The sequence below is a fragment of the Neodiprion virginianus genome, chromosome 1 (assembly GCF_021901495.1).
Source record: "Neodiprion virginianus isolate iyNeoVirg1 chromosome 1, iyNeoVirg1.1, whole genome shotgun sequence".
Classification (NCBI taxonomy): domain Eukaryota; kingdom Metazoa; phylum Arthropoda; class Insecta; order Hymenoptera; family Diprionidae; genus Neodiprion; species Neodiprion virginianus.
Window position 1 is genome coordinate 32,912,013 of NC_060877.1, and position 24,180 is coordinate 32,936,192.

Consider the following 24,180-nt stretch of genomic DNA (forward strand, 5'->3'; position numbering starts at 1 on the left):
GTTGATACCATGTATAGACCAGGGGAAAACGGATTATGTGGAGTACGTCAAACAATGAACGATCACGTACGCAAATAAAGAGGAGTAAAGAAAAAAAAAATTAATAAAAAAATTAATCGGAACATAGAAAATAGGATAACAATGAATACCTGGTGTTCGGTGTGCACGGGTCGACGACCTGAACGACGATAAAAGCGTGGAGAAAATGGCTCGCGATCATATCAGGACTGAAGGGTGTTGGTTCCTCCTGGAATATGATGGCTACAATATCGTTACCGATGTGGCGTTTACGTTGTAGCTGTTGCGAGTCACCGGGGCTGAAGGGGAGGAGGGAGGCTACGTGAAATAGGACTTCACGCCCGCGAAAAACCTCGTAGACAGCCGAGTCACCGGTCTGACCGTGTCGGGTGTCCAATCCTCCGCGATACCTGGGATTAAGAGTAACGGGAACTTTATTAATTAGCTAATCGATCAGCCTAGTGGAAATAACGAGGTGGGTCACCGCTCGATATCCGATGCCGAGCCCCTAGACGTCAGTTTCATATTTCGCTAACGACCCTTGTCCACACATGGGTTGGAGTTCATCTATATTATTCACTACAGTCGCGTTTAGTCACATCGCGGGTTTCTGGTCGAATAAGGTAAAATGGGAAAACCTATGATGCGTGACTCTTTGCAACATTAAAAAAAAGCCTCAGTCTCCATACTCTCGCCGCATCCGATGAAATATCAAATTTTGCTAAATTCTTTCCACGCATTGAAAATTTTTATATTTCCAGAGAATCCATGTATAATAAGTCGAGAAAAAGAATTTAATATGTATATAATATATAATACACAGGTATAACATCGAGATTTGATCCTCTTGATATGTGCCTGGTACACACATATACCTGCCTGTAATATGCATGTAGGAGAGAGGCGGCGAAGCGCGTGATACGAGGAAATTGAGGTGAGTCATGTGGTCAGCTAGACGTCGGGATGTGGTTAATTGATTGGTGGGGTATACCTAATTTTGGGCGGCAATTAATTATCATCGCCTAACCATGCTGCGGTTGATCAGATGGATCTGCCCCGGTTTTCACTTCAAGTTTAGCCGTACGGGCGTCTGACCTCAAAGACTCACGGAAGAATTGTGGCTAATACTGACATTATTCGCTGTATAACTCTACGATGTATATATAGCCTTCGGATAAGAAGTACAATTCGTTGTTTATAGCTTCAATTACGCACAGCCTTCGTGGACCGGACGAAAAAGGCTCGCTAAAACTTACAGCTCCCAGCTTAATCAAACAATTCCTTAAGCCGTCTGATTCAGCGGCGATACCAACCAAAGTCACGTTATACGTTTATCGGTGTATTAAGTACCCGAAATACTTACGTCAACACGACGGCCGTCGATACGCGATAAAAAATTAAGCCTCAATCAATTTAACATATGAGGTCGACGTAGATTATGGACAAGAGGTAGACATATACGTCATATTGCAGCGTTTTACAAACGTGTATGTGTAAAATATATAATATACGTACAAGTATACACTATACTTGCACATGACTTGTAGAGTGTTATAATAATTGACATGTCTGTGCATGAGCTGAAAGTTTTTCTTAGTATTGAAAATAGGCGTAGAGTAGTGGAGTATATTGTAAATACAACAAGTAGTGGGTGTTACGCGAGTTTACTTATGCAAATGACCCTGCAGCACGACTTCGAAGTGTTGTGTACTTTCGAAATGACTTGCTCCGTCTTTTTTGTTTGCTACTTATCTATATGCAATACAGTTTGTCACCGCATACCTGTGGTAGTAGAGAAAGAAGGCTTTGTACATTATCGCGATACGCAAAGTTGAAAAATAAACATGATACTAGCGTATTTGCGCCGAAACATCTATTGTATACTTCTGTTTGCTAATCCAAATTTGGACCGTCCCTTCTAACTTATCGATCGTATTTCGGGTACACCTGACGAATATGTTACGCACTATGAACTGAGTAGTTAGACTGTAATAACGAAATTGACTTGACAACAAGGAATGACAAGCACGGCGTCTTGTTTCTTACGGAATTAATGAATAATCGAATATGAGAGCTGCGTTCTAGCTGAAAATCGATTACGTTTCACAATTGACTGATCGATCCTGGATATAAACGAATATATACGAATAATAAACCAACAACGCGTTGAAACGAGGACGCGAAGGTAAGCACGCATTTGCTGTTAGTACAGGCCTACAAGTACAATAAGTGCGATAGAAATCGACGGTTATAGTTATCAAGAGCTGCCGGTAACGCGATGATGTTTCTGGGTCAATTGGAATCGAATAGCAATCGACAAAGTCGTTGGAATTATTGTATCCCCGAGCAGTTAGAAATCCTGTATAAGGCGTTATTCGTTGGTGCAAACTCCTTCGGACGAGGCTATGAGGCTGGCTTATACCTATTATATGGATATAACCACGGCGCTTCGACACGCAACACGTCGCTTCGACTTATAAGTATTCGTCTTTATCGTAGTGATGATGATAAAGCTGCATGTTAACCCTGTGTTGACGAAACGCTTGCCGATCACGAGCGATAACAATAACATTATACGCGAAGACTTACATGGTCGTTCTTATTATTCGAGTATCATTGTTAACCTATAGGTCATACTATTGACTTTCGTCGCTATTATCGATGAATTGCACCAAGTGCATGAGTAAATATTGTATTGCTTCGTAAAATTGTGTAGAAAGTGAGAAAAACCAAATCTTTGGAAAATTCGAAAGACAGCGAGCAAGTGAACTTGTACCAGATTCCGTATTACAGGTGATACAGAAGTATAAAAAACTCATCGTTGGTCTGTCTTACAAATTTCATACCAGAACAATAATTGATTTATACCGATTTCGTCCAGTTACACTGAATTCAGTTTCATTTGCTCCCATCCTTGAGAAGAGAATTGAATGAGTCAATTAGAGCGCAAGAGTGTAGTACACGTAGCAAAGATTTTACGGAATTTCGCAACAAAGAGCGCGGCGTTGAGTAATCTGAAGTTATTTTTCGAGGGTAAAAGAAAAATAAGTGGTACAAGAAAAGGGAGAAAGTTTCGAGGGGGAAGTGAAACACAGCGATGAAGAGCCGTTGCCGCGTTTTAATGCGATTATCGGGGCCTGGTTTCCTACCCGCCGGCGTGGCGCGTCTCGCTTCTCACGTCTCGGGTACCCCGGGCTCTCAGCAAGAAACCCGGTTGGGCAGGAAGGCACAAACCGAGTAATTGGCTTCGCGGGCAAAATCAGCCCTTCAGGGCTCAGCAGATTCTCCGTTGCAGCGAGCACGCTTCCGGAGAGAAATTAGAGAAACTCTTTATCCAAACTCACCCCTTGTGATCCTTCAGATTTATCCTCTGACCGAGAAGAGCGAGAAATTCCTGGAAGGCCGGGGTTATCTGACGATTAGCGAAGAGCTTCTCCTCGGTCGTTTGGCCCGCTCGCTGATGGAGAACTCCGAATTTGAATTTCGAAACCAAGGCGTGCTCGTCGTAGCTGGCTATCATGGCTCCTGCGCCGGAGCAAATCACCGGTGTCAACGTGTTCACGGTCAGAGATTCGTTCAGCATCTGTGAAGTAAAATTACAATCACCTACTATTTTCGTTCCGCTTGCATAGATGCGATGTCGCTTCGTACAATAAAGTGCCTGCATATTGCAAGGAGAACCGACGCGATCGGCATTCGTCGATCGTTAGTAGAATAATTGAATAAAGTTTTGGCGACGATCGCCTTTTACGATCCACCCGATAAGCCCGACGTTCGCCGCAACTCGGACAGTTTTACTTCGCGCATTTCAACGACGTTCTGATAATATATTGACCTCAAGATCGTGACGCGACGACCTCTGCAATTCCAATACTCGCGAACCGACGAGTAGGACAGGGCCAATGCAAAATTAAGATCTCAGTCAAGTAAGATGTATCTGGGACGCGGTTGCGGTAGAGAACCGCGTTGAGAAAATTGGAATCGCCAATAATTGATTTGCAGATATAGTCAGCAGCACGACCCGCGTTAATTAAAATCCCGATATATTATAAGAGATTCGTTTTCATACATCTGACCTGAACACTTATTTCATGCATGAATTACATCGTCAATGTGTAAAAAATCGTGAAAACTCGTGTGAATAATTGAGCAATGGAATCGTAAGAGCGAGCTTTATCGATAATCATATTACATTAGTTGTCGGTATTTCAGACTCTGCAGGCCGCGAGGTCCGCAGGCGAATTTTTATTTAACGAAGTACGCGAGATATGCAGCAGCAGTCGCCGCACGCGGCGGCGGCGCCGGTCGTAAACCTCGACGCAAAGCGCAAAGCGTAAGCAGAGACCCTGCAACAATCCTTCCTCGCCATTCACCGAGGCATGCATCGGTTCAGCTCCGATCCCAGCCCACGCGGGTCCGGCAGGGATCTTCGATTGTTTGAACTGGGTGCGTAGGACGCGGCAATGCAAATAAGGCGCGCGTAATGGGCAGAATTATCATCCGCCCCTCGCGGCTTCAAAGATCTCGAAAGACTCACGAGCCCGTATCTAGCTCAAGATAGAGGCGCGGCTCGTTTTCGTCTGTGTCATCGGTGTGTACAGACCTGGTCTATTCGGCACAATTTTTCGCGCGCAAGTGCGGCTTATTTTCTTTCATCTTTACGTCACTCATCGCCCGTCGTTGTAAACGTATATATAACGTCGATTACGTTTCGAAAACGCACCGCGGAACCAAGCAAGCCCCCGACATTCTAGCCGCCATCTTGAATTTTATGAAATTTTCTTCAATATCTCAGCCATTTTCAATTTTAACGAAAAATGGTAAAGACAAAAGTTGTAGGAAATTCAATTGTGTCATCAAAGCGAATACCTATCTTGACTGGACTATTCGTATATGCGAAGGCTACCAATTTAGGAATGTGCGATATACGTACACCTATGTCTGGTCGATCCAGAGTTGATCAAGCTATTGTCAATAATTATATTGCAATCCGATACGTCCACTGAATACCGAATGATTTATACTCCTACCTTACCACATATTATAACGCCGATGGCAGGCGAACGATAGAACGTTAAATTGTCGCGATATGTTTGTTTCGTTTATCGCATTGCTCAAATATTTGTCATGTTACTTATGAAAAGTACATTAGTAGTAGGAAACGATATAAAATTCTGTAAACTTATTTACGTACAATCAAAACATTTAACCTGCAATACAGTATGGATCAATTACAAACAATCAATTCTTCTCAATTCAGGTTACTTTCTTCTGCTATATACGTATAATTAATAGCAAATATACCGCTTAATTCATTGTCTTAATTTCTTATCGCCCGCATCTGTTAAGATTAATACTATCAGTCGTGCCGAAGTAATAAGACTCACCTTGACCATTCTGATCGGCGATGGGTTTGGACCGATTTCCGAAGCCGGTAAGAGTTTGTGCATAGAACCGGCTCGCAGTCTGAGAAATACTCTCCAGTGTTCTTCGCCGGCGAGAGATTCCGCCTTTACGGATACTAGTACCGGTCCATGCTCCGGGTCCCTTCCGACGAGGTTGACGTGCTCCTGTAGAAAAAGAGATGAACGTAAGGTTTAACGGCCTGCATTTTAAAACTGTACCAGTGACCGTCGTCACGTCCGTCCGTTCGTTCGGTCTATAAATGAAGCACACGCGCAGGCACACATCGACGCTTCGCTTTTTTACCGGCCGGTGGAAAGAGTGGGAATGAAAATATATTATACTGGACATGGAAGTTGGAAGCCCGTTGTGTACACAAGAGGTCAAAGGGTCAAGCAACTGTTACACACCAGTGGTGCAGTTTAATAAGAGTCATTCAACACCGAACCGCACACGTGTACGTGTATATAGGCGATGCGGTAGCCGACTGGTGTATAAGAAACGTTTCGAGACGCGGTGACCTGTCACCGAAACGCATTGCGCTCGTCGTCGGTGCGACTGCAGTATGCGTCTAAAAACGGGACAGTTCGAGGCTTGTAATTGCAACGCGACGCAACGCAACGGTGACGCAAGCGGCAAGACCGAGCTGCGTTATAACGCATCACGCACGTAGGTACGCGCGATGACGATGCCCGTAAAAATACAAACAGCAAAGTCCCCGCGCTGCCTGATTTTCCGTGTGAGCTTGTACCCTCGACTTTCTTGCTGCGGAACGAGTAAATAGCAAGTAACAATTAATTCATACTGTCCGAGCGGTTCTTCCTCCGTAGTGCTATTAGGTATATTTACTAAAAGCCGGGCTTTCAAGCGTCCGTAAAACGATACCAATATCCCCGAGTTTCTTCGAAAGCAAGCCTCTTTTAAGCGCAGCAAGTAACGGCTGATACAGGGATAAAGCCAACGAGTTTCGCAGTTTGCGCCGTCGTTCCGGCAGCGGGAAATTGTTAGAATGCGAATTGCCATCGTTCGGCGTCGTTTTCCTCGGGCTTTGAGCCACGGTTGAAAACGCGAAACTGTACAACCCCGTTCCCTGAACGTACGTACTTGCGCAGGACTCGAGTCCTCGTAACCAGAGCGCGTGCATTATGCATGCAGCATTTGACGCGGTGGACTCGAGGCTCGGGTTTAACGTTGTTCGGTAGCAATGCGAGCTGAGGAGGCTCCGATTTACACCCATTATAACGACCCTGCGACTGTTGCAGCATACCTACGTATATCCCGGACGTGTGGCTCGTTTCGTTGCGTGCGGGTCGATCTTGATCATGAACGGAGTACGGTGATCGAGGGCATGACCAATCCGTGCAATTACCTTGATTGGGTGAGGAGGTGAGGAGCAAACGCGAAACCGCCGTTGACAGAAGCGGAGATAAACGATCGGACAGCGGCGCGAAGAAAGAAAGCGTGTACCTAGCAGATACAATCCTTAATTAGAGCCAAACGGCGAACGACTGCGCGAATTAACTTTGCAAAACGATTATTACGGTAGAAGACTTGGATGAAGACAGTGACCCCTAGTTGGCCACGTGTTTCAGGATCCACAGTATACACCGAGGGAAAAAAGTCATCGAATCAACTAAATGTGGGGTCACGGACGGCGAGGTAAATATTTATTTGTGTCAATTCAAGATCTATCGTTCTGACAAAATGTTTAGTTGATTCAACTAAACTTTGCTAGACCAACAAAAGTATTTTGTTGAATCGAGTAAGTATATTGTGTTCGCCGGATTTAGTTGAATCAAACACGACTCAAATAATTCTTTCTCTTCGCGTACAACTAATCGGAAACGGTGGTGAAAAGCGACCGGCAAAGTCAGTGTAACCCGAGATGGTAAACTTGGAGAAAATAAGACGCGATTACGTGGCCGGAAAGGCGTGAAAATTTAGATTCGGGTCAGATAATCCCACAGCAAACCGGTACATGTAATTACATATATCCAATTTCCCGAGACGAGTTATACATGTAGGTATTACACATTATACTTATAAGTCGCGTCAGGCGAAAAACGTCTTCTCCCAACTTTTATAATCAATCGATTAATGCGATATATATATATATAAAGAATCGAGGCGAAGCTGTACGTACGTGCCTTACATAATTCTAAGGGGAGGACCAACGAAGCGGAAGTATGTGGTGCAATCTCGTATCTGGGTCGACTATGTAATCTCTACCATGATTCACGCAATTACATATGATTACCTGCACCGCTCGTACAACCGTGTGTGACATATGCTTGCCTCGTGTACGTGCGTGCTACACGTACGTACATACCTACCAACATCGCAAGCGAGTGCAAGTCAGGCACTGTACGCAGTGTGGGTAACGCGATCGCTGAGCCATTGGGTCGGAGGAATGGATTAATTTCCTGGACTTTCGTCGTCGGTCAGTTGAATGGGAATGAAAATGGCGCGAAAAAGGAAGGAAGAAAGAGAAAAAAAAAAGATACGCATGCAGCATAGAGCGACGGGGATCGGTCGGATCGATCAAACGATATTGTCTCGTTCCTTCCGATTGGTTCGCCGGGTTCAGTTTAGTGAGCAATGATAATAGCAGATATCGCGTCTATGCCCACTTCCAAGCCTCGACGATATATGTATACATGTATACACGCACATACACGCGTGTATATATACCATACCTACTTTATCGAACTATTGACGTCCCTATTTACAAAGCATCGAAGCGTACACCGGTGGTCCTCCCCGCGGTTATCGTCCCGTATATCGGTCGCTCGCTCGCTTCGTTGGTCGGTTCGTTTATGTACTTTGCATTGCCGCATGATAGGCCAGCTGCCAGAGACTCAGGAGCGCCGTACGTGCGCTAAATGGTCATTCATGCTCCAATTTTCTTTTTTAATATTAGAATTTGATCCACAGTTGAAAATAAACTTTCATAATTCCAGTCATTCGGTCGTTCTCATCGATTCGAAATTCAATCTACAACTTCCGGCCATCGATGCTGAAGGCGATCTAATCTACATTTTTGCTAGTTTTTGATACAGAAATTGGAATAATTTCACGTTTTCGGGTGTTAAGTTCAGCCTGGAAGAAGCGAAAGCGTATAAGATAAAGACAATCTGAGTGATTAATGAGCTGCTAGCCTTGACAAAAAGTAGTCTCATGTCGTGTTGTTATCTAGGTTAGTATCTCGGACCATTGACAGTGTTGCACGAGACCGAATTGTGTACCCATCCGTAGGTTTAATCATTTTCGAATAAAACGATGTCGACTGTTATACCACACTTCCTTTTCAGAGCAGCTGACAATTTTCTTCAAATCTGTCGTTCCCTGAAGAGTTTAGGTACAATATGCTCATACTCGGAAGACGAGAATCACATGGACTCTGGAGGTTTTCCAGCAAAGGTACAGGTATACTCGTATAGGGGGTATAATATCTGCCATTATCATCCGATTCTGGTTATCTCGCCTGTCAAACATCCGTCAGAGTTTATGGCACTGTTGGGTAGGCCTGGATCTTATAATCCGGAAAAGGTTAACGATTACGGGATCGCGTGACGGAAGAAAATCCACACCGCACCCACACCTGCGACGTCGATACCCCCGAGTGTGTAACGCGTTACACCTAAGCCTTAAACGACACGCACTTGCAGGCAGCACCCGACGTTGCGTCAGCGTTTCCCCCTGACGCGTGCATCGCGGCGCGTGACGAATGGCGAGCCCTTATACGTGTATATCCCCGTGGCTTACGAATCATCGCGGGTGACGAATATCTGTCGCTACTGCAGGGGCGGGAGTTTGTTTCAAGGAGTTTCGCGGTTCAGTCTCGTTAATTGAAGAGAGGAAACGAGTTCGCCGGTTTTAGGGGGCTGGATATGCGTCACCGTACACGGGGTTGCGAATTTAAGAGAAGCTTGAGCACAAACATGCGCAAACCCCCGAAGAGGTACCCATTCGAGTTGTAGATGGTGTAAACAACGAGTTTCTTAAAAAATCATTGCACTTGAGGTGAACGAACTTCCATTTTCTTCAGCATATTCAAAGTTGACTCACGAAACAGTCGTTGGTACAGTCGAAAAGTTTTAAGCTCTGGAAAACTTCAGTATATTCGCATATTTATGTACAAAAATCATTTAATCGGAACATATGGCCGGGTAAAAAACGTGCAGTATATAATACGGAATAGAAAAAAAACAAAAAATGTAACACGTTGAGAGATCCGCTGAGTTGGGCCCCATGCGCCCGATCGAGTCGCGTGGGCTTGTTTAAAGAACTCGTTCTACTTTCGAGAAAACTTATATCCACACATGTATATAACATACAACGAAATGGAGGTGGGGGGCATAGCGTTGTCGATTCAACGCTACACACATGCGCTTTTCTCTCTTTATGTTAATAAGTTGTTTGTTCCGAAAGAGGTCGCGCAGCGTATTGTTGCTAGTGAAACATTAACGTTATTTTCCTTCACTTTGCGTATACAGCTTCGTCGCGCGTACTCTTTCAAAGGGAGTTGTTTTTTTTTTCACCAGCTATGCTTCCAGCTGGTTACGGTTATACAAATGTGTTACAGACTTTCGACGTATGTAAGAATATTGCAAAAAACTTGAAACAATAATGATAAAACGAAACTTTTATTAATAACTTCCGCCCGTAATGCACGAATCTTTTTTGTTCTCCGAAAACGCTCCTCCTCGGCTCGCTTATTAATATTTATACATCTATACGTTTTCTCACAATGTTACGAAGGAATTTAATCATTCGCGCAGATTATTATGCAAATGTAAATACACTTATAGGCATATTCACATCCACACGACCTGAGGCAATCACGATTGTTACGATTATGTTACAGGTACGGAAGGCTCGAGAGCTCGAGTTGTGGATCATCGTTAATTTTAACGTCTGGCGAACACGGCATTCCTCACTTTTCGTTATTCGTCATTGCACCCCATATTCCCAAGTTTCTCCGGCACGGCGAAAAAAAAATCATATACCCGCTATGTGCCGAGAGAAAAAAAAATCAAGAAAATATATAAGTGTAAAAAAATAATCTATTAAAACGACCGTTTGTCCGCGATATATAATTGCAATCCCTCAATAGCGAAGATCGAACACGTTGAAGACTCTTCGCGCACTTTTACAACCGTAATTATCCGATCTGACTTATCTCGACGCATAAAGTGAGCAAAATTGTAGGTATTCCAAGAAACGCATAATAATAATTATATGCACGCAGGTGGTGTATTCTTTTTCCGCTCTTCATCGTAAAACATTAAACAAGTCCCTTTTTGTTTTTTTTTCTCATTCTCATTATCATTATACCGCGGGCATTACGCTGCACACCGCAGTGTACAGGGATGTACGTAATAACATAACGCCGGGTATGTTCACAGACCGTAAATAAAATTTCGGTAGTGGATAAAGACGATGAAACGGTGATTACCAAGGCGTAAGGCGTAAGGCGTAAGGAACAAAGGGACAAAGGGAAAGAATTTTTCGCACGAAGAGGTTGGAGGAGGTCAGGCGGGCAGCACCGCGGCACCGCGGCATCGTGTACTATCAAAACGCGACGAAATTCATCCGAAAAGTGTACGTACGTAAAGACAATAACAATTGTAGCAGAACGAAGACGACGAGCAGAGAAGAGAAGAGTGAGAGGGAGAGGGAGAGAGATAGGAGAGAAGACAAGAGACGGAACGCGTTGCGCAAGAGATCCATCCAGCAAGAAGGCGCAGCTGATGGACGCGGGTAGATACCGAGCACCGCCTGACTGCCTGCCTACCTTCCCACCTTTCCACCTTCCTACCTTCTTCCTACCTCTAGACCGAGGTAGAGGAACCGGAGAAAGAGAGAACCGCAGGGCAAGAGAGCCGGCTAAAAGGCAAGAAGCGTAAGGGACGAAGGAGGAGGCGGAGGATGGAAGTCACGGGCGAGCGCCTCGACGACCGGCAGAGGCTATGAGAACATTCCCACTCCCACGCCCAACGAGTATATGCTCAAACTCTGGCTGTTACAGCACGAAACTCCAGATATGGCTTATGGCTGATGGCGCAGGAGTAGGTATAACGCCGTAGGTACGCAGACTTTGCGTCTACACCTATACCGAGTCGTCCAAGTGCGTGTACTCGTTGTACCAGCCATTGTGAATCCTGGGGGCCGTAGGTATTTTCTACCTTCAAATGTCTCCGCGAATTCGCTGCCGCTGCGTACAAGGTCTGCAGAAAGTCCAAACAGTCCGCGTCTAAGATTTTGCGGACCTTTTGTCCTTTGCTCGTGTTATCGTAACGCTGCACGACGTTACGGTTGGTCCCAGCTATGCATGTATAACTCCAGGGAATCATGCGGCTCGTTGCGTTAACGTTGTTTATAACCACGTTGGAACGAAACGACAATTAGCTGGATAAAACGCATTCCCTTATCGAGGTGGCGTATGACTCGTTATATGGAAAGTATTGAATCACGTAGGAAGTGTGCTCCGCAAACCGCAGGGGATTGTACTTACTGCGTCAAAGATGCGGTTTACCTACTCTCACAGTTGTGCGTTTCCGAGCTTGTATATATTATATTCATATAATACGAGTCGTCGTGTAACTAGAGAGAAGGAAGAATAAAAATTATTAAAAACTGGAGTACAGTCCGTTCGGTTTCCATTAGGATCCACCCCACTCGGCGTAACATTCGACACAATTTTCTCTCTATAACTGTGTACTAGAATCAAACTGGAAAATGTGCGGCAGTCGTTATTTTCGCTGTTACGACATTATACGCGGTGTATATCCGAAAAGAAGTTAGATTTGACGACGGGTATTGTCACGAAGTTCGGAAACCGGGAAACGCGTTGTTTTGCCCCACTTTCCGAGTACTGACTAATAACAATAATGGACTGATTGCGAGAGTCGGTACCAACAACGATAGTTTGCATTGTACGGATCTTGTACCTTACTACGCTCGTACAGCAGAGGTATAAACTTTACGCGTAGTATACTTGAAGTGGAATCGAGGTACGGGCTTAGCTTAAGTGTGTTACGTTAATTGATATTGCAATTAGTAAATAAAAACAATTACTACTTGGAAGTCTGCTATTGTGTCCCGTTACATGGTATTCCGTATCATGTATTACAGGCATATATTACGTAGAATATAGCATCGGGTCGAATCGTGAGCCGACGTATAGTTTTGCGCATTGTGTAAAGTGGTATTTAATTTGTGAGAAATCTTCATTACATAGATAATATCACGGATTTCGCCGCGGGCATTTACCGCGAGCACTTTCTTAGAATACTTTGTACCCGCATTTTTTTTTTCATTCCTTCTTCCTTTCATTTAAATTCAATCGAGATTACACCGTGATCTAGCAAGTGTTGCATCGCACTACAGATGACGGTGCTTAGGTGATACTAGATATCCATATGTTGCTTCGAACATTTCCAACACTTCGAACTCGTGATTCGAAATTCGTTCCAGATTTTCACGATTCTGTGCCAAGCTGGCGTGGCCATTCAAGTGCGACTCGAAGAAGCTTTTAGCGTGTAGAATAATAGAGCGAAGATGTATGTATCCGTGCCAGTCGAACTCCATTATGTCTGGCTACAAGTTTTACCAGTTCAAATCAACTTGTCTAGTTATTCATTCGTTTATCTTTTCATACTACCAAGTAATATAGTTATATGACACTGTCGCGTTGCCACTGACATATATAAGTGAAAGCCTGCACAGAGAACTCGCAACGTGATTTCTCCGCACCGTTACGCGTACTAAAAATTCAAATCAAAGTGCTCTGCGTGTCATGGGTATGTGGTAGGTTATACCTGATACGCATCGGCAAAGGGCACCCTGTCATAGAAGATAATAACACCGTGGCTTTTTGGCATTTGTATTTCGAGTGGATTGAACGCGGGAGCATAAATGAATAAGAATGTACAAAACGTGCAAAATTGCAAGTCAAATTTTTCTTCCGCTGCGTCAATATGGTACTGCGGAAAACGGGAGAGCAGGTCTCGAAATGCGGCAGACAAGTTCGACTTCACGTTGCCTGTTCAACTTACCCTGGTGGCAAAGAGACGCCTGTAGCATTTGGCTGTGTCGTCCTGGTCTATCGTCGGTTGCCAGGCAAGGTGAGTGGGCAGTATGGCTCTGCCCGAGGAATCGAGAGTGTGATGGTGGTCGGTACCCTCGACCCAGTACCCTGGGGGTGTGACGACCATGGGTGGAGGTTGGGTCCCTGCCTGCAAGAGTGCGGCTTCCATGAGGGCACGTCCGATCGGTGCATCGGCGACCGGCGACGGTGAAGGAGTCGGTGTAAGGGGTTGAGTACCGCCTGCCGAAGTCGACGTCGGTCTCTCATCTCTGGACGACTGTAACAAATGAAAAATGGAAGGTGAATTAAGACGGTGAAATTATGCGTCGGGATTCAAGTGCGAGGACTTCAGGCGGTGTTGGGGGTCCGGGGTTGTCGGATCGCTTTTTCGTTTTGAGGCGACCTAGTCCCTTTATTCGAGAACTTTAATTGAACGGTTAGTCATTGAGGAGGGAAGCCATTGCTGCTGAACTCGAAAGGGGGTAACGGGACACTTGCATTCTTTTCACCGAAAGCTCGTTACTTGCAGGGTTTGGTGTTTCTGACCCTAGTAAGAGCGGTGCAGGACACACTTGGGGGGTAACGAACATCTCACTGCTCGAGGCATTTTTATACATATACTCTCCGAACAATGGATTGCTGCAACTCTTCAGCACCCGAGATGGCGCATACAGTATTCACTCGTGTGGATATTACAAGCAGAACCATGTCAAAAAATCCAATCATGAGTATTATAAAATATAGACACTCAAAAACTAATCAGTATAACTCGGGAAAATCAATCAGTAATGATGGAAAGTCAAGTGTCGATTAGGCGCTCGCGGTGTTTCTATGTTCTTACCGAGACATGTAATTTAACCATATACATATATCAGGCTGTACTAATGGGTGTACTTTGATCGCGTTCGTCATTGTATTTCAGGTTATACCTAAGCAAGTATCTATACATATAACGAAATTCAAGGACATTGTGAAACCTGGCTCCGAATTTACAATCTAACCTCACAACTATTTACTTTAAAACCATTAACAGAGTTACGAGTACAGGGTCATCCTGCACTGCCTCAAGTGCCAATAACAGTTACCCGTTATACTCTAGCTGCAGCGTAGCCAAGGACTTCCAGGTATGCGGATATGTCGACAGAAAATGGTTCAACGATTTCTTCAAACGGGCATTTGGTCCATCCCCAAGCATATTTTCCTTAGGCACGAAACTTCTTCTCACAACGATGTGCGTGCGGCTATGTGTGTGTGCGCGTTTATTCGAGTATTTACGAAGGAAAAGAAATTCTTTAAAGGTAGAATGTGAGCGGCGCGTATAACCCGACCGTCTCAGGTTCTACACGCACCATGTAGCATGGTGGGGGGGGGTTTACGTTACCCGTTTCTTACACACAACCTTACGACGCGCATTGGCTCGTTATCCGTTTCGTCTAGAGTCAATAGAACGGTGATAATTGCGTCCTATTCACGGGGGTGTGTCCGCTCGTTAGAACGAGGTTCCGTTCGACCCCTCGCGACTAAGACTCCCGGGTAGACTATTCGTCTTGGGGGTCCGCGAAAGGCTTGTTGATAAACAGCGCGTCAGCCGAAGAACTCTCACGGTTTACGTTACCGCGACACCCGGCCATATTTTACAAGATTAGAGCTACGCCCCGACGTTCCCGAAATTATGATAATAACACACCGGTAGGCATATGCTCGGACAGGTGGCGTTTCCTCCTCGCCCCCTCGCCCCCTCCCCGAAACATGAAGCGGGAAATCGCCAACTGTGAAAGGGCTTAAAAATGTGAGGTTTAATCAAGCGAGTATCGACTGAGTGAAGCGGATCAACTGGGTGAAGAACCTAAGGCTGATGATCGGTTGGAAAGAGACGGAAAAAAAGTAGAAAACGGCTAATCAAGTTGTCGAGCTAAAAGTTGTCGATAATATAGTTCGTTACGTGACGTAACTCGTCGCGTCGGACCGAAACAGGACAGGGAAGTAGGGAAGAGCAATTCCGGAAACGGCAGCGACGAAGCCAGACAGTAACGAGGGCCGCAGGCATGCAAGTGGACGTAGGAGGAGGAACGACAAGCGGAGCATCAGTTACCAACTTGAACGTGCCGTACTTCCACGATGCCCGTTCGTCCGTGTGTCCGTCCGTTGCGTAATTCGAGGCTGGTTTCGAGTTTCAAGTTCGGCTTTATGGTTCGTTGCCCGTCTCGAGGCAACCCCGCAGCAGCGGCAGCGGTTCCCCACTGTCACTTGACAAAGTGCCAAGGCGAACGTTTTTTGACAGCGACTGGTCGGAAAATTGGGCGAAAAAGGTATCATCATCCTGACCAAAAACTTTACCTCGTCTACAAGATATTTTTTTACCTCTTTTTATACCGTGCAATTCGTTGATGCACTGTGTGCTCCACCTACTTCGTGGTTCAGGATGATAATCCAGGGAGACGCCGAGAGATGCGCTATTTGCAAAGTGTGTAGTTGTATATAGTACAGACCTCCCCTTGGCCGATGGGATTTTCGTTGAATCACTACCTTCCCTCCTTACTTCCTATCTCTGTCTCTATTCAGTTCCCTCACGTCTCGGTATTCTCTCGTCTCCTAAGACTCCCGTTCCTTTTTCTCCCTTCGGCAAAGCGGCCAGACCAGAAGTGTGTATGTATACGTATAGTATATAGTAGGGTATACCCATGTATACATATATATATAATATATATAAAACTGCAGAGTCGCGTTTACCCGTCACAGCTTGAGCGATCCACTCTTGACTTGACGAGGCCCGACGGCAAGGTCCAATTTCGTTCTTTGCCGAACGAAAAGCCAGTCAATTAAACGAAACCGGTGAAACTCCCTCCGAAGGGAATTATAACAACATGCTATAGCGATGATTGCGGCGACAAAGTAAATAAATATATACGAGATAAGATCGGCACTCGACGAACGGTGTGTGGTGCTAGGTAATCGATCGATCACGACACCGATACAGGTGTGTATGTGCCATGAACTCGTACGCATGTATCGCATAGCGTCGGTTATACGAGCCCGTTTTTCGAACTTCCTAACAACCAGATGTAAATTACTAAATTTAGTTGCCATGCACCGAAACGCTTCCTCTTGCGCTCTTTAATTTTTTCTATACACTCGTGTAAATCATCCCAGATGCAGTTGGAGAAATATGAGAAATAGAAAGTACTGGTTATATCCTCGTTGAGTGTACCACCGTGTGCATGGTATCTATTAACGGACTAGCCGTGAAAAACGACGTGCGAGTTACAAGAAGGGCCCTAGACTCTACGAGACGATGCAAGATCCCGTAAGTTTTAAGGGCTGCGAGTGAACGCTGCTACAACGTATCTCAAAGATGAGACGAGCCTCACCAGCCACGTGTAAATAAACGAACAAAGAGAAACAAACCCTTGTCCTTGAAGCGAATACGATCATCCTACCGCGGCATGCTACGTACATGGATGAGGAATCGTTGACTGGCGGGGTTTCGTTTCCATTGACCGTGAATGAAATTTGGAAGCCAACCTCGCGACAAATTAACATCCTCGAGATAATCAATTTTACATCTGGTTTCCTGTTTTGCAATCCCTGTAAATTCGCGGGCTCCGCGATCGGTCGACGGAGGATCGACGACGACATTCTTTCGGGTGGTAAAATTTCACTGAGAACGCTACTCGGGTCTCCTCTCGATTTAGCAAATCTTGTCAACTCCTGTGTGCAACTCCTTCCTCCCAAGTTTTAACTCAACACCGTACAATATCTTAGCCGTTTTTACGAAAGGCGTTAATCACTCGGGTGTGTCGATTGGACGAATAAAGGGTATAAGTTTCCTGGTTTTCTTCCAAAGTTCTGCATCCTTCTCACAGTGGTGGAAAGGAACGATAACTACGCGGGTCTCCTCTCTTCGTAGGCAACGAAACACCATCAGCTATCCACAAATACCACGAGGTTATATTTGGAGACACGCGGGCTGCGAGCCGCGGACGATGGACCTCGGAATCTCTTCTTATTTCCTCCTTTTTTCCTATTCGGCTGGATTTAGAATTCTTAAATTGAAAGGCGCAACGAAACCCGCGCGGACGAGCCAGAGCTTCGGACCTCTTAGTAAGGGAAAGTTTCAAATTGCTCGAGTCAATTCCACGTCGTGAACCTATAGGTACAGGTGGGATATGATAGTTGGGTGGGCGGAGGAAGAAGGAACGGATTCGCCTGAATTTATGCCTTACCCGCCAAGTAACGGTAGCCCCACTTCGCTGACACATCTAAATCCGAAACCCAAGTTACCGTTGTTTGCGTTGAAAACACTCTGTTCCCCTATGATCGCATACATGGGTCATGTGATACCACCGACAACCCAGACGTACGGTACCTACGATATTTCCGTCTTCCGGACTTAAATTTTCAAACTTTGGTCTTGGCTAAAATTTACGTAGCCTAGTTTCACACCCACGAACAGATTGATTGATCGCTTCGCGTTTCGTGCAACCTGCATACGACGCAATTTCCGATGCAACGTTTATTCTTCGCCTGTATATTCAACGATCGTAAATTTTAAATTTCGCAACAACGCGAGTTCGACGATCATGGTTTATTTCTTCCTACTTCAACGTCAAAACCAGCTGTATAATACAAGAAACGACACAGTGTTACCTTCGGTTCTTATCAGGTTTTTCTTCGCGTCATACGTCATTTACTCACGTGTCACCGATATGCGTTCTGGCTATCGATTTACGTAACTCGCAACACCTTTCTCGTGTGTGATATAGGAGGAGAAGCAATCACCTGCAACCAGGTATAATTCCATAGCGTAAGCGCGAGCTGCTAGGGTGTGATCATTTCCGTGGTTGAAATATGAGATCATTCAACTTTTGCGAAGTTCCAGCGAAACTCATGGACCTGAGCTTCAGCCGCTAACACCCTTCCTTCTTTAAGGCCTCGTTCTCACGTGAGCAGCACGAGCCTGTCATACAATAGACCCTCCGCACGAGCTCGAATCACGTATACTCGCAGTTGGAGATGTGTAAAAACCTTCATATACACGTCATACAAGCGCTCCGCGCGTCGTCGACGAGTACGAATGAGCAGTCTGCACAAGTTTACAAGTTTTGCGCGAAGGTAAAATAAAAAAGCGCAAAAACCATTGCGGGTAGCGTGGGAATTATGCTCTCATTTAAGTACCTCAAACTGTCTACATAATGCCAATTTTAGCACAAACAAAGACGTGCTCCGCAGCCTGGACGACTCGGGTCAGACGGAAGATCCCGGATCTGCACTTCTTTCCGTCATCGATGTATGTTATATATGTGTGCGCGTGTGTATATATATATATATATATATATATATATATATATATATACATATATATACATATGTATATATATAGAGGTGTACGGCGCATTTTCATCAACATGTTACAAGGATCCAGCAGGTATAATACAGGCATTGCGTGTTCCCCGTGCGTCTATCAAACGGCGCGTTTGGCCGATGAAAAATCTTACTAATTTGATCGAGGTTCACCGCAGGAATCAGTGGCCAGCTGATCGCAGGATCCCTAAAAGCACGGACTTGCGATAGCGTCGTGTTTCACGGTGACGTCTGAAGGCAATGCGGTAAAATTTACTTTTAAAATATGCGGCCCGCGCGGTGCAAGACCACATAATGTAGCCATATAACAGTGTGCCTCCTGCAGACTTACAATTTCCAGCCAATTACCAGGGACGAACGATACAATTAACCGCACGTCGTAATCTCGTGACTGCACGTGTAAACGGCACGAAATATTAAATAATGGTGCAATTAGCAAACAGGTTTTAATCGCCTTGTCAACAAGCGCGAGGTGAGATGCTGCTGCTACTGGAGGAGATGCTGTTGCTGCCCCGACGACTCCTCGACGTCTACTTTTCGCGAGGAGTAATGTACCGCGGGTGAATAAAAAAAAAAAAAAAAAAAAAAAAAAAAAAACAACCTTAATAAGAATTTTTTCGATTTACATACCAATCTTTGCAAATACTTGTATAATATACATTTACGGGATTTTTTCAGAGTATAACAAAAGGTCGCACCTCGACGATTTTTCGATCGTACAAACACGCGAGCTAGGAACTCGACTCGTAGAGTGAAGAAATAAAAATAACTAGTCGAACGCTCTTTTTTGTTTCTTCACCTTGCGGAAGACGCACGTTGTTCTCTGCTATCTTCTGAATAGGCGGGCGTGCATATATTGCTCGTAAGATCGAGATAACCGACGGTATGTGTATGTGTAAAAAGATTTCTATAGCGCATAGCTGACAAAGAGACAAAAATATACGGATAGAAACGGGCTCGCTTCGGCCATGTGCGACATGTCCGTTACATAGTGAACGCTGTACGGAATGTTTTACTCGCGTTGTTTTGTACATCCAACCAACGACGGCTGGACCAACTATAGACGGAGTTAAGTGGACGTGCGCAAAATACCCGCCACATTGCATTTCTCTGTTACTTTTCTTCCTCTTTTCAATTTAACTATCGATTCATCCTCAACAGCAATCTACGGTTGTTTCCTACATCCGTGAATCGTTCAGCTGCAGAAAGTTGAACGAAAATTACTTCAGCGGATAATTTTAACAGTAAAACCGGAATGGACATTGCTAAAAATAAGGGAATAATTGCTGGATCGTGAAGCTTGAGGGATCCGTTTCAAACTGCGGCAGCAGCAAGCACCTTCAGATCACGGTGGAAAAAGTTGAGCTGTAATTCTAACGGTTATACGGAATCCTGGCGTTGTTACAATCCATCGCGGCGGGATAGCGATGCCCGGAAGGATAGAAATCGCGAAGAACCGTCTCGAAGAAGCCCTAATGAACATCCGCTACCTGCGGAACCAAGAAATACTACAACTCGTAACGCACACAACCCCGGGGGCTGGAGGGCTTGCAGATTATGCGATTTGGATATAGGCCGACAAATACCGTACACACACACACACATGCACAGGTACGTATAAAGTGTAGTCGTTTGGTTAGCGGACTAAAAAGCTCTTCACGGCCCGACACGGCCCCGCAAGGGATTTACAATGTGGAAAATGACGGCGTGAGAACGGCAGGCTAACGTAGGTACGTACCAGTTTACTCCCATAAGAGGAGGAGGATGATGGGGAAAGGGAAACAGCGGATACGCTTAAACTTCCTCTACGTAATCCGTAGCGTTCGTCGTGTTCCTGTAGAAGCCGAGACGGAGAGCCGATGCGCCGTTGCGCTGCCGGGAGTTTATACCGTGCGAAACGAAAAAAGCTGGGAAAAATGCACGACGACGAAGCGCTTAAGCGTCGGGTAATTCATGCTCAGGTTATTATACACCGACCTCCGGCTCCCTGCCATCGGATTTTTCAATTTTCTACTACCCTGCATGTATGTAACTATTGTACACGTGTACCGCAACATTTAGCCAGAAGATACCCAGATATTGAACGAGCTTCGTAACATCCACCCGGAGGTCGGAAGGTACGGTGAAATCTTGAACCCCTGTTAGCTGGGACCGATTCCGCAGTCAACCCATCCAGGTATAAAACGAACTACAAGTTTCGAAACTCTTCACAATGCAGAGCCAAGCGTAGCCCCAAAAGACGGGGTCCTTCCAATACGGGTTTAAAAGGTTCTCAGTTAAAGTTGTCTCGTTCCAAGAAATCAGCTGAAAAATTCTCGGATCGTTATACCGATGTCCACAATGAGAGGATAATAAATGATTCCGGCATCGCGGTATACGTAATAATTTCCCCCGGGGAATTATCGTGCTACATGGATTTTCACAATTAATTATACGTATACGTATAACCTCTACAGGCTAAACGAGTCCCGAATATCACGTCCATTGTCGTAATAACGACGAAAAGCGGATGGCTCGTGATGAGTTTCGGGGGACTGAAGCAAAGTGGATAGGTATACGTACATTGATGGGATACGAGAGACGAGAACGGACAGACGATAGCCCTTTCTCAATTTTCGATAACCCTACGAAGGGGCTAATCTTTCGAAGAAAGGAAAATCAACTTTCCGACTTTGACCGGGATCCTCGAGAGATACACCGTCTCGAAAAGAGTCATGGTTGCAACATGAGAAAAAAGAAGGAAAAGAATTGGTCCCGTGTGATTAGCCGCGCGTTGCTTTTGCGGTACGACCGAAAGTTTCGGAAAAAGGATGAACCGTGCGCGCGGTCTCGATTATCAGAGAAGCGTAAATAATTAATTGGACCGATCTGAAACTATGATCGATCGCTTTGTTCACCCAGATTATACAGGGGGGCCAGAATAGTGAACCGTGCAACACCTGCGCCACCCGTGGCTTTCGGCTGCTGCAGGTGTTACGGACGTGGCCATTTCCGTGACAGGCAAGGCAGATGTCAGCCGCATACGGCTGTTGGCTCCCACCGTGTTGGGGCCCACGTTTTATCTAAACGTGCGTGTACGAAGCAACACGAGAATAGAAAACGACCGGCGGGTACGTATGAAGTAAAAAATCGCGATTCCGATAACCGTGGCGCGTTTCGAGCACAGTGGAACGTCTAACGGGTATCTAGACGGTCTTTCGCGTTATTGCTAAAAGAAACTAAGACAATTAGGGTGACCCAGTTGGCCTTGCGTTGCGGTAACGAAGACAAACGTTTACCGACGAATTCTCAGTTCTTTGAAAAAATCGTCTTTATGACGTCATTCATCTTTTCTCTCTCTATAAATAGGATATCTATACACTCTCGAGAGACGAATATCGGGCTGGTGGGTGTCATGGAAGGTGTGCGCCCGACTTGGTATAGCGACATGAACAGTCCTACCCGCTATATCTATACCTACGTATGTACAAACATACTTCCATCATGAAGATGAGAAACGGTAACTGAAAACACACGGTCGTCCAAGGCCGGAACAGTTGCAACAACAGTCGCTGCTTATGAACGTTTGCGGTCGTAAACGAGTCCCGGAATCTTCCCTGTCGCTGCAATTACGCCGCGATTAGAAAGGTCGCAATGTCGTTAAACAAAACGGATACTCCATATTACATTATCGTATCTCATATAAACGCGGTAATAAGTGAAGGGATTTTATTCGTTTTATTATTCTTCAATAAACGGGTATAATCTCGGTGTCGTTGATCCGTCGTAAATTCGTTACCGCAATATTGTTTCACGTGTGTTCAAACATTTACGCGTACAAACTACTCCTTTCCGTGTGTGTGTGCGTCCGTGTATCCGTGTCTGCATTTTTTCATTTATTACTATTTTCTCCTCTGTGTATACTTTAGTTTTTAGTTTTTTTTTTCTTTTTTTTGTTTTTTCCCGTGTCAAGGAAAGAGCGATGTTTTCCTCGCCCCTTATTCACGGCGAGGCCTGTCTTCGGTTACTTAACGAAAGAATACTTTTCTTTCCAACCGGGGTACCCGGGGCGCGGTGGGTTGCACGAGGCGATGAGAGTCATCGGGCAGAGTGGCGACGTAAGAGGCGGAGTTAGCTAACGATAAGCCAATCTTTCGCTGCCCGCGAGGAGGGCTAAGATTACGAAACGCCAAATTGCGCCCATTCAAGAAAACTTTCACGGCAACATCAATCGCCTCTCGGATGTTTTCCCGATCTTCCGCCGTCCATCCCCTCGAGCTTATTTCAATATACGTTTTCTTCGGAGGCCGATCGCAGTACCCATATCCCTCCCCGTTCACCCCCCGCCGATCCCGCCACGAATCTTAGGGATGTTAAACTTTCTTGATTGAATGCGAGAGGTCGCCTCCTTGTACTCTCCCCCATCCCTATCCCCATCCCCATCCCCATTCCTCGATCCACCGTGGACGATATATCGTTTCCAGATACACCGACAAAGTGTTCCAGGGTATTGAATCGGAGTCTAAATTGGTTATACCTCCATGACGTCGAAGAGGGCTGAGAGTTTTCGGAGGTATGAAAAAAGACGATATTTGTCGCGGACGAGATGAACGCCCGAGTTCCAAAGTTGTGACGTACCTATAGTATAATTACGTTAATACACGTTAGATAAGTACGATTCCCGTAGCGTGTCTAATGATCTAAAATGAGTATCCGGGGCATCATACCGTTGAAAAAAATACGAGAATACACTCGACGTCGTTGCTTTCGCAGTCGTGTAAAAAAAATCGCCATTAAATTCTGATGTACGTAAAGGTTGTTTAACCTGTGGAGTAAATACAGAAACAAGCCTGAGATCGGGGTAACGAATGGATAGAAATTTACGAATCATTAAACTCCGGCCAACTGCGCGACGTCGTAGGTATTACGGAGAGTAAATAGTTCGGCGATAGAAATACACAGGGTTTCGGAAATGCGTATCTCCGTTGCTGCGCATATGGCGGTACCTAAATTCGATGGTACAGACAGTTTGGCACATGCCGCACAGTGGTTTTTGCAAGGCAGCAATAATTCCGAGGTACGCGGTAGACGAGTAAAGGTTGAAGGCAATTACCTCATCCCACGTTCGTTTAAAAGGCGGGATATCAAATTGCCACGTGTAAAATCACATAGAAGGCTAATTCTGATAATTTGTCATTCTCGCCTTTCGTCTCTTTCATCTCACTGGACAGTCTGATCTTCTCTCTTCTGTGTCTCTATCCCTCTAGCTCTCTTCTCTCTAACCACAGCGTACGCGGTACAGCAAATTACATAAGCGTTCGTATAAG

The 24,180-nt window shown here is 45.2% G+C and overlaps 1 protein-coding gene across 6 annotated transcripts in view; it reads right to left on the reverse strand.

The window, feature by feature from the left end:
* The window catches only part of LOC124309697 (rap1 GTPase-activating protein 1), a 138,650-nt gene that overhangs the window by 2,409 nt on the left and 112,061 nt on the right, over positions 1-24,180 (reverse strand). For all 6 annotated transcript variants that reach the window (XM_046773538.1, XM_046773541.1, XM_046773543.1 and 3 more), the window contains 4 exons: positions 13,482-13,790; positions 5,406-5,588; positions 3,363-3,601; positions 150-428 (listed from right to left, as the gene is read on the reverse strand). In XM_046773538.1, the coding sequence (XP_046629494.1) occupies positions 150-428; positions 3,363-3,601; positions 5,406-5,588; positions 13,482-13,790 (1,010 nt within the window). The remainder of the gene's footprint in view (positions 1-149; positions 429-3,362; positions 3,602-5,405; positions 5,589-13,481; positions 13,791-24,180) is intronic.